Genomic DNA, 10,984 nt, shown 5'->3' with positions numbered 1-10,984 from the left:
GCCAGCAGCATCATTACCCAGAGCAGGCGCACAACATCCTTACCCGGCAAGCGTGAGGGCTGGGGCCGGGGGAGCGCAGAGGTGCTCCCCTCCCGCGGTGGGGCCCTGCCAAGTGCCCTCGCAGCAGCTGTCACCGCCTGCAGCCCGTTCACCTAAACCAGCGTCCTGGTTTCGGCTGGGATAGACGTAATGTTCTGCCTGAGAGCTGGTACAGCGCTGCGGTTTGGATTTGGGATGAAAGTAATGTTGATAACACACCGATGTTTTGGGTTGTTGCTGAGCAGTCAAGGACTGACAGCGAGTGGGTGGGGGGTGCACAGGAAGCTGAGGGGACAGAGCCAGGACAGCTGACCCACGCTGGCCAAAGGGCTATTCCATACCATATGACATCATGCTCAGTATAGAAACCGGGGGAGCTGGCGGGGGAGGCGCCGTGGCTCGGGAACTAACTGGGCATCGGTGAGCGGGTGGTGAGCAACTGTGCTGTGCATCACTTGTTTTGTATATTTTGTCATTATTATTAGAATAATCATTATTATTCTTTCCTTTTTTTCTGTCCTATTAAGCTGTCTTTATTTCAACCCATGGGTTCTACCTGGGTTTTTTTCTGATTCTCTCTCCCATCCCGCTGCAGGGGGTGTGAGCGAACGGCTGCGTGGTTGTTTTAGCTACCTGCCGGGTTAAAACATGACACACAGGCATGGGCTTGCACAGGAGGAGCAGGCATCAGAGGCCTAGAAAATCAGGCTCTGTGGCATCTCCCTCTTCCCTCTGCAAGTTAATGTAGAGCTAGGAAGCCCAGTCATGGTGTCTGGGCCATGAAAACAGCAAGGAGCCTGAGAGCGACCGAGCAGCGGTGACCTGGCAGGGAAGGGGCCATCAGAGTGCACTGCGGGCTAGCGAGGTCTGCCCAAAGCTCAGCAGCGTGGCATGGAGGGGGCTGTGCAAAGCAAGGAGAGCCCAGAGCACTTAAAGCCTCAGCCCCCGAAGAGGGGTCTCATAACAAGACTCGCACACAGCAATAAAAACTGTGTGCCGGGCGCAGGACAGACAACAACGCTGCAGGAAAGCCAGCTCGGCACCACCAGGCTGGTTATTCATATACAGGGAGCAACGGCTGGGGCTTGCTGGGCAGAGGCCACGCTCGTGCTTCCCCTTTGCCTCATGGCCTGCACAGCCCCTGCCACAAGTTGAGCTAAGTGGCCTCTAATTCTTCACTTCCTTTTTTTCCTCCCATCAAAGACAGGCACTGTGTCACTCCTTTTTCCTGATCTCTGAAACCTCATCCATCCTCCACCAGTTCTCAATATTACCCTCACTTATCAGTCCAGCCAAACTGATCGCATTTTCCCTTACCTAGTGGGAGCGTACACCTGTCACTCACGTTAGTGGTGTTAATCACGCGATCGCAGCCACCCTCCTCAGTGCAGGCTGAGGGGAAGAATCCATTGATCACTTGAGAGCTGTCACCTTCTGCTGTCCACCTCAGGCTCAGCAGGACGGTGGGCCACATGGGCTGCTCATGCTTTGGCTTCCCTGACTTTTTGTTATTTTTTTCCGTTCCTCCTAGTTTTTTCACCTAGTTTCTACTTTTATGCCCTTCCTTCTGAAGTTTCAGGTAATTATCTGAACTATAAGCCTTCCCTTCCCCCAGTGCTGGGATGGTTTCCGTTGCACCCTATTGCTTCATTAAAGCCCTGCCAGGTTTTCTGAATGCATTTTGTTGGACGTGATCTCCAGCTCCCTGAATTCCCTAGATTTTCTCTGAAAGGCACTCTGAAGTCACTCTCCACTTCAACACCCTCGCGCGCTTCCTCTCTTTTATGTGGAGTAAGGTCTGGGAGAGCCTCCCCTGGGGTTTCCTGTGCTCCCCGGCCCAAAGCCCACACAGGCAGCCGTGCCCTGGTGCAGGCAGCCCCGGAGGACACCTGGCTGCGGGGGACATGCCGGAGGCTCGTTCAGGGAGGGGGCCAGGACAGTCCTGACCCTGGGGCAAGCCGGTTTTATCCCTCTCGTTCCTCTCATTTCCCACCAGGTCCCCAGGCCACCTGCCTCCTGGAGGTCCGAGCCAGTGCATACCCCGCGTACGCCCAGCAACATCTTCCTCTTCTGTGTTTGCTCTTTCCTGGCAAGCTGCACCCCTAGTTCACAGGCCAGCCCTCAGGGTGTGTCATGCCAGTCCGAGCACCAGTTTAGACGTCTACAAAGACCTCCCATTGCAGGCGTGCGTTCCCCGCGGCACTCGCGTAACTGCGGTACGTGGGGCAAGGACCACGCCGCCCCGGGGGCGGTGGCCCCGGACACCCTGGGGGCTCTGGTTGCGGGCTGTGGCTCATCTCCTCCCTGGCCTCGGGACAGTGTGAGACGTGTCCTCCGGCGGGCCTGGGAGCCCAGACCTCTCCCGTGGGGTGCGGACAGCGCGGCAGGGTGGAGCCGGCCACGGCAGGAGCCAGCTCCTTCCCCGAGCTGCAGCTCCCCCGCCCCCGCCCGCCGGCCGCGCTCCCGCAGTGCCCGGGCGGCCGCGGCGCGGCCCCGCAGAGAAGGCTCTGGGGTGGGGACGCCGCTGCTCCCCGCCGCGTGCCGAGCGCGGGCCACGCCTCCGTACACCCCCCCCCTCCGTGAGGTGGTGCGCGGTGGGCCGGGGGGGGTCCGGCAGGGCCGGCAGAGCCCCGGGCGCTGCGCCGGCAACCTGGGCCAGAGCCAGGAGGAGCCACCGGAAGCCCCGAAGGTCCTTCCGGGGACTCCGGAGGGGAACCCGCACCCCGGGCACGCGGGACTAGGGGGGCAGCGCGCCGGGGGACGGCACCTGTGCGCGCGCGGCACGGAGCGCGCGCGTTCGGCGCGTGGCAGGTACACACGAACGCACACCCGCGCGCCTGCCCGCACACGGGCGCGCACAGTCCCTCCCTCGCTCGCTCCACCCCCGACACGTGCGTCCTCGGCGCGGTCCCGCCCCCCGGCGGCGCGGGCGGTGGCGTGGGCGGAAGCGCGCGGCGCGTGGCGGCGCGGGATGGACCCGCCGGCCAAGGAGGGGTCGCTCCTCGTGCAGCACAGCCACAAGTTCGGCACTAAGGTGGGCGGCCGCCGCCGGCACGCGCCTCCCCGCGCGCCGGGCCGGGCCCGTTCAGGCCGGGGCCGGGCGGTCTCCCTCCCTCCCTCCCGCCGCCCGGGCCGGGGCCGGGCGGTCTCCCTCCTTCCCTCCCTCCCTCCTTCCTTCCCTCCCTCCCTCCCTCCCTCCCTCCCTCCTTCCTTCCCTCCCTCCTTCCTTCCCTCCCTCCTTCCTTCTCTCCCTCCCTCTCTCCCTCCCTCTCTCCCTCCCTCCCTCTCTCCCTCCCTCTCTCCCTCCTGCCGCCCGGGCCGGGGCCGGGCGGTCTCCCTCCCTCCTTCCCTCCCTCCCTCCCTCCTTCCCTCCCTCTCTCCCTCCCTCCCTCCCGCCGCCCGGGCCGGGCCCGCCGTCCCCGCTGCCCGCGGCCGCCCCGGCTGGGCGCGCTGCCGGGCCGCGGGCGCCGTCGGGCGAACGGGGAAGCGGGGCCGGGGCTTTGTCGGCCGCCGGCCCCGGCCCCATGTGCCCGGCCCTCCCCTCCGGGGCTCGGCCCCGCGGGGCCGGCTGGGCGCGGGGGTGCCGGCGGGCGCGGTCGGGGCCGGTCCCCGGCGCTCGGCGGCCGCGGGGCGGGCCGGGGCGCCCGGGCGGGGGGCGCCCCCGCGGCCCGGGCCCGGGTGACGCCGCTGCCTTGCAGAGGTGGAAGCGGAGCTGGTTCGCGCTGTACCCAGCCAGCCAGCACGGCGTCGCCCGCCTGGAGTTCTTCGACTGCAAGGAGCCGGCGGCGCCGCCCGAGCGGCTGGGCACCAAGCGGCCGGACAAGACGGTGGTGCGGCTGGCCGACTGCACCAGCGTGGCCCCCGTGGCCGAGAGCGGCCCCCGGGCCGGCACGACCGTCTTCCGCCTGGAGACCAGCGACAGGAGCTACCTTTTCGCGGCTGACCGGCAGCAGAGTGAGGAGTGGGTGGCGAAGCTGTGCGAGATCGCCTTCCCGGTGAGCCCTGGGGCGAGCAGAGGGGCGTCCTGGGCTCTTGGTGGGTGCCGGGGCACAGCTGCCCCTCGGGAGGAGGGCAGGAGCCGGGGGGGGACCCGGGCATCGGAGCGCGTGTGGTGGGGGTGCGACCCCTTCCCACCCGGCAGGAGGGCCTGGCTGCGCAGGGAGGGAGAGTGTGAGGCACGCGTGGGCGGTCCCGGGTGGTCAGCGTGCCTGGCCCTGGGACGCCGGGCCTCGCTCAGGTAGCTCTGCGTGCCAGCAGCCAGGTGGGTTGCGGGATTCCTGGGCACGCTGTCAGTAACTCTTGGTTGCAGCTCCCAATTTCATGTCAGGCTCCTCTCCCCCAGCATGGAGCCCATCCTCGCCCCCTCCAGAGGCCTGGCGGGGGCCGGGTGACGGCTGTGGAGCGTGTCCTCTGGGCCCAGCCACCGCTGCTTTTCCTGCTGCAGCAGTGGTGGAAGCGGAGGCCCGAGGGCGTTACGTTGCGTGGCTCCAGGACCCACCTGGCTCCTGGGTGGCAGTGCCAGCAGCTGCAGGGCCACTGCACTCCCTTGACCAGCTATGGGGCTTGCTCCTGCCTGCTGCTGGGAACCCCCTGTCAGTCCTGGGCCTGCGGCACAGCCCTCCGGCTCCCCGTACTCTGCCTGAGTCCCTGTAGCCGCTCTGCAGCCTTCTGCGGAGCCGGTGGTCGCCAGCACAACGCCTCCCTGCGAAGGCAGTTTGGGCAGCGGGTGGCCTAGGAGCACAGTCGCCCACACTGCTCTGCGAGAGCAGCCCACGCCTGCCCTGCCCCGTGGGTCCCCCGCTCTGCCTCCTGAGAGGTGTTTGCATAGCCCTGGATTGTGCTCTAGCAGATTCCAGGCTTTGAGTGCTGGGCAGGACTGCCTGGCAGGATAGCTGGCTGCGCAGCTGGTGATCCCAGGGTCTTCCTGTAGATAGCTAGGGTCTGGCGGCCGGAAGATACCGCGCTGTACGGAAAGGCAACATCTTCCCACAAGGACCCGGCTGTTTGCTGAATGTGGTTTACCTTAAGCCTTTTTTTGTCCCTGCAGTCTGCTGTCAAGCCAAACGTGTCTGTGCAGCAAGCACCCTGCAGACCAGGCCGAGAGGCACTGGCATGGTAGTGGAAATTACTCCATGTCCGTGCCCTTGTCTGTTTGTTTGCAGCCTTTGTCCTGGAAATGGTTTGTGGGGCTGAGCTAGGGACACAGCCACACGCCTTTGCAGTGGGAAGGTGGGGGAACATCTGCTCGGAGCAGGGGTGTGCTCATACCTTCCTTCACATGGTAGCTGTCAGTTGTGTGCTTGAGGTCTGGAAGCAAGCTGACAGTTTAGGAAGCGGTGAGCAAAAGACTGCAAGGATGGCATGTGTTCTAGAAGGGCCTGGCCTGGAGCAAGAGGCACAGGAGCTGCACATGGCCTCTCTGCAAAAAGCTGAAGATCCTTCATTGTGATTTCTGGTCATCCGCATGGAGAGCATGATTTTGTGTCATGTTGTTTGTTGCTGCCCAGAGGGTAAGCAGGGTCCAGTAGTTTGGGAACTGGGGCCAGAGATCGTTCAGAGTGCAGAAGAGTATTTTTCTTTTGACGATGAAGGAAAGTGCAGTCAAACAGAGCCCTAGAGGGCTCTGGCAGATTGGCTGGCCCTTGACTTCCCGATCCCAAGCTGGAGCCCTGCTGCATTAGACTGAGCAGTAGCTTCTGGGTTTTAGCAACAAATCCATTTAGGAGCCAAGCTAAAGGGCCTAATGGTCTTTTTGGGCCTTGCCTCTTGTTAAGAAGCTCATGTGGCTGGGTTTGAAACTGAAACTGTGACAGCTTGCCTTCTACAAGCTGTATATTCTGCTGCAACCCCATTCCACGTGACCCTGAGAAACGGCTTCCGGCTCCTGTGCAAATACAGACCCTCATGTAAGGTGCAGCTGACGCAGCCCTCGCAGAGTGTTTGCGAGCCCTGGATTTGCGTGGGGCTTCCCTGGAGGAGGATCTTGGCTATTTGGTGGTAGCGCTGAGGGTGCATCCCCCACGCAGGCCCCCAGGGGACCCTGCTGCTGGGTCTCCATCGCTGACAGAGTGTGTGCATTGCGCTTTCAGTTCTGCATGCGCTAAAATAGAAGTGCGCGCTTCCCTTCTGCGGGCTGTGCACTGATACTGGCACTGCCTGCACGCCTGTGCAGAAGCAGGACGCAGACCCTCACGTTACTGGCTTGTCTCATCAGCTCCTTCCCTTGCTCGTACCGCTGGGAGAGTGTGCCCAGGCCTGTGAGATGCTTTGGGTGCCAGTGTTGCCTGCACCGAGCACATCGGTGAGGAAGCAGAGCTGTTTTCTGCCCTGGCACCAGGGCACCTGCGTGGGCACGCCGTAGCGGTCAGACAAGCAGCAGTAGAGTGGGCACAGCAGCCCCCCGGGTGCTGCCCTGCCAGAGGCCGTGCCTCAGCACTGGCTTGTACTGCACCGCGGGCAGGGTCCGGAGGAGGGGGCTGCCAGGAGTAACTGCACCCTGTGCAATGCATAGCCCAGCTGGGGCCCAGGGTCGTAGCAGGAGCTCCAGGGAAGCCCCTCCTGCGCTGCCTGGCCCTGTTCATCCTTGTTCGTGTCGGCTCGCGGGGGTGGGCCCTGGGGTCTGTCGCTGGTTCCGGGCAGGGATGGGCTTGGTGTGGCTGCAGGGTGGCTAAGCCGTGTGGGGCTGGGGGAGGCCCCTCGGGGAGGCGACGGGGCCCAGGCAATGCAGGGCTGGGGCGGCGGCTGCAAGGGGACCCAGGGGCTGATGTGGGGAGAGGGGGCTGACCTGCTCTCCCTTGTCAGGGAAACCGCCCCAGCGATGCTGGTGTGGCGGCTCAGCGTGGCAGAGCGGGCAGCGGGGAGGCGCCAGCCCTGGAGATGGCCGTGAACTCCATCTACTGCTCGAGAGACGAAGGTGGGACCTGCTGCCCTGACTTCGGGCCGTCTTCTGCGGGGCCTGTCCTGCTGCTGCCCCATCACCGGGGCTCGGGTGGGCAGGGCGAGGCCTCGCCTGGAGCGGGGGACGTGGCTTCCTCCGCCCTCCCCTGAGCATCCCTGTCCCCACAGTGAATGCCTTCTGGGTGACGGTGCAACGGACCGAGGCCGCAGAGCGATGCGAGCTGCGCGGCGCCTACGTGCTCAAAGCTGAGCGTGACAGCCTCGTCCTGAAGGACCCACGGACAAATGAGATCCTCTATGTCTGGCCCTACCGGCTGCTCCGGAGATACGGCCGGGACAAGGTAGGGCGTGGGGGGACCCTATGTGCTGTGCGCTGGTGCCTGTTCCCCCGCAGGCTTTCCCTTGCTGAAGGGTAAGGAGCTTATGTACCCGACCAGCCTGTGGCAACCATGCAGCGGTCCTGCCAAATGCCAGAACGGCTACAGCCCTCGGCAACCACAGCAGGGTCCCCAGGGGCATCTGTGATCCCGTCTGTCCTCAGCTCCAGCATGTGTCACTGTGCAGGAGCGTGTGCTAGCAGGACACCCATCCCCACCGAGGGCATGGCTGTGCAGAACCCCTCTCTCTGTGGTCCTTGTCCCACTCCCACTGGGGCCATTGCACCCCTGACAGCCCCCTGCTGGACATCCCCATGGCTGGCTTGCCTCCATTCTCCATCCCAGCACTCCCCGGCCCGTGCTGCTGGCAGGCATGTCCTTCCGTCCTGCACATGAGCGCTCTGCAGCCTCGGGGGACCTTGGCTCCCTGCAGTCCTGGCTCTGCTCTGGATTCAGTCCATCCCTTCCTGAAGGATGGTGGCCACAGCAGGAGGGGCTGTTTGAGACGCTCTAGATTTGTTCACCTTACAGGATGTACAGCTTTTAGTCTGGCTGACCTGTGCAGGTCTGTCCCCTCTCCAGTGTCTTCCAGCAGTGGGTCACTGACCTGTCTTGCTGCTGTCCTGAGCGCAAGACATACCTGCCGCACTGGATGGGGAGGAATTGGTCTCCCCAGGGCTGTTTACAGAAGTGACGGTGTCGGCTGCAGTCTGCTGATGGTGCTTTCTGCGGCACTTTACCAAAGCAGAAGTGGAAACCGAGCTGCTCTTGGGGAGGCATCTGGCTCATCCGCAGGGTCTGTGCTGGGGCAGGAGATGAGAGCCACATGGTGTGGGCGGCAGGCAGTGGCACCCACGGGTCCCCAAGCGGTGATAGGTTGCTGTGCTTGTGTTTGGCAGCATCGACCCACAGAAGGAAGTCTGCCCCCAGAGGCTTTTGCAGCAACCCCAGAGGCTGCTGCTGCATGTGAAGGAGCACCAGTGAGGCAGAAAATCCCACCTGGATTCAGGGACTGAGGTTCAGGAAGGGCGTGGGCACCCGCTGGCGGGAATGGACCTGCGCATGGGTGTGTTCAGGCCTAAGGAACACAATCTTGGTGCAAGAGTTCTCTTTAAAGTACTTTTTACCCTTAGCAGAGGGATGCTGGTAAGGCGAATGCTTTGCTTGCTAGCGGTAGCCAGGCTGCTGCTGGCCTTTCCCCCGTGGAAAGCTGTTTTCCTCCATCTTGTATCTCTCGCCTCTGGCTCACTTCCTTTCTGCCTGACTAACGCTGACTTACCCAAGAGGCCCATAATGGTTTCCCCTGCTGAACTGTCACTCATCTCACCCTACTCCATTCTCAGTGCCAGCTGCATATTATTTCCTAGACTAACTGTTGCCAGTTGTTGACCCTGCTGGAATTGCTCAGGTGAGGCAGCAGGTCTCCAGCGGGACTGCAGCTCTGGCTGTGGGGCACCTGGCAGTGATGTCCCCTCAAGTGTGCATCCTGTTCCAGTTTCACGGCTTTTTTTCTGGGCTGCTGGGCAGCGGAGCGGTGCAGCCGCTGAGCACAGCGTGCCCCTGGGGTGGTGCTCGCTGAGCAGTGACCCTCGCGGTGGGGAGTGGAAGGAGCAGGATGTTCAGTGAAGTCTCTCTTGTAGGATGTGCGGGATCAGCACCGCAGCCATGTGCCCTGCAGCAGGAAGCACAGCCTCCACGATGCGCTGGGTCTGCAGGTGCTGGGCAGGATGTGACCCTTCCACTTCCCCTGCAGGTGATGTTCTCCTTCGAAGCTGGCAGGCGCTGCGACTCTGGCCCAGGGAACTTCACCTTTGAGACCAAGCAGGGCAATGAGATCTTCCGCCTGGTGGAAGCCTCCATCCGGGAGCAGAAAGCGCAGGTGGAGGAGAACCGGCAAAGCTGTGACTCGCTGGATTCGGACAGCCCCGGCGTGGTGCTGATCCGCCAGGCCCTGGCTGACTGCCTGAGCCTGGAGATGCCCGTGGAGGGGGATGACACCCTGGCACCCAAAGTGGGGCTGGCGCCCAGGCCCAGTGCAGCGGCAGAGGAGAGAGACGCCACGTCTCTGCTGAAGACCCGGACTCTGCCAGAGCTCCCCATGCAACAGGCCAAGCCCGCAGTCCCGAGCACACCGCCACGCTCCCCTCTGCCAAAGGTACCCCGCGCCGTGCCGCTGACTGAGGACACTTCCGGTGTGTACTCGGAGCCCCTAGACTCGGTGAAGGGCTTCCGGCCCTGGCTGGACCCGCTGTACTCGGACCCCATAGACAGCAAGCCCACGAGCGGGGCCAAGGCGCCCAGGGGTGCCTCGGACGAGACGAAGCTCCGGCTGCTGGCGCCGCTGTACTCGGGCACATACGAGCAGGTCCGGGCCGAGGGACGCGGCCAGGCCCCCACAGTTCCTGGGCGGAGGGAGCACATCTACGATGAGCCGGAGGGTCGCGCTCCCCGCTCCCTGCTCCCACCCACCTGCATCTATGACGAAGCACGGCCCCCAGACGAGGCTTGGCGCACCCAGGGCCACGATGGCAGGGGTGGCTACGAGTATCCCTACAACCCTAGTACTGACGACTACTCGGTACCCACCTTCCAGGCCAAGGCCAAGGGCCCCAAGCCAGTGCCCGCCCCCAAGCCTCAGGCAGCTTTTATCCTTAAAGGTGCCGAGAGGAGCGGAGACCCTGGCAGGCGGTGGGGCAACGCTGCTCCTGAGAAGGCGGTCATCAAACCCAGCTTCAACAGCAGCAACAACAACAACGTGGAGGTGCTGTACAGCCAGGTGGTGAGGCCCCAGCACGTGCACAAGAAGGAGCAGTCTGTGGACGAGTGCAGCTTGTCGCCTGTCTACGAGGACTTAGGAGAGATATAGCGTGCTGCCGCTCTGTACCTGCCCAGGAGGGACTGGGGGCCTAGGCCCGTTCGTGAGCAGTGCCAGCTCCTGTCCTCCACAGGTCCTGGGGGTGGCTTGGGGCTGGGGACCGTTCTGGTTCAGGCAGAGCCCCTCTTGCTCACCAATGCTGAGGGGCTGCGTTTCCCTGGAGGCCCCTTCCACAGCAAGAGAGCTGTGGCTGGTGCAGATGCCAGCATGCTGCTCCGGCTCCGGAGCTGGCTCCGCTGCCGCCTCCTGATCTGCAGAGGGCTGGCTGCATTGCCCTGTGCCTCCTGCTCTGGCTCTGCTCTGGCTCCCTCCCTGACAGGGCTGCAGGGCTGGGATGCCTGTTGTGGTGCATGGAAGACTGCTTGCCATCAGTCTCCAAAAGTATTTTTATACAAAATTATTTTAATATTAAAATCTGTATGTCTCAGAATGAAACGTTTGCCTGTGGCGTGTCTGGGCTGTCAGGCGTACGGATGGGGAGATGCTGGCGCAGTGCTGCAGAGCAGGGCGGCCCGGCTGAGCAGCGTTCACGTTTGTGTCTGTGCCAGAGCTGTTGAGCTAAGAGGAAACAATGAAGAAAAGAATGTGCCAGGTTCGGCTGTGGCTGGGATGCCCTAAAGGCAGGAGAGTAAGGGATACGAGAGTCAGGCTTGCAGATACCTTTATGTGCTGATCAGGGCACAAAATGTTGTGATGGCCTGATCCCTCTGCTGATTTCCCCCTGCTCCCGGCTGCTCTCGAAAGGCCTGGGATGGCCCAGTCTGGATCCTGTTGACTTCCGTGGCAAAAACTGTGA

The 10,984-nt window shown here is 63.1% G+C and overlaps 1 protein-coding gene across 1 annotated transcript; it reads left to right on the top strand.

The window, feature by feature from the left end:
- Positions 1-3,010: 3,010 nt before the first annotated feature.
- Positions 3,011-10,179, top strand: DOK1 (docking protein 1; the record flags this gene model as incomplete). Its single annotated transcript, XM_081999701.1, has 5 exons — positions 3,011-3,073; positions 3,738-4,034; positions 6,841-6,952; positions 7,105-7,277; positions 9,067-10,179. The coding sequence occupies 5 exons, from the start codon at positions 3,011-3,013 to the stop codon at positions 10,177-10,179; spliced, it is 1,758 nt and encodes a 585-aa protein (XP_081855827.1).
- Positions 10,180-10,984: the final 805 nt, after the last annotated feature.

This window comes from Phaethon aethereus (genome assembly GCF_964289735.1).
Source record: "Phaethon aethereus genome assembly, chromosome: 4".
Classification (NCBI taxonomy): domain Eukaryota; kingdom Metazoa; phylum Chordata; class Aves; order Phaethontiformes; family Phaethontidae; genus Phaethon; species Phaethon aethereus.
This window is presented reverse-complemented; position numbering and strand designations above follow the sequence as displayed.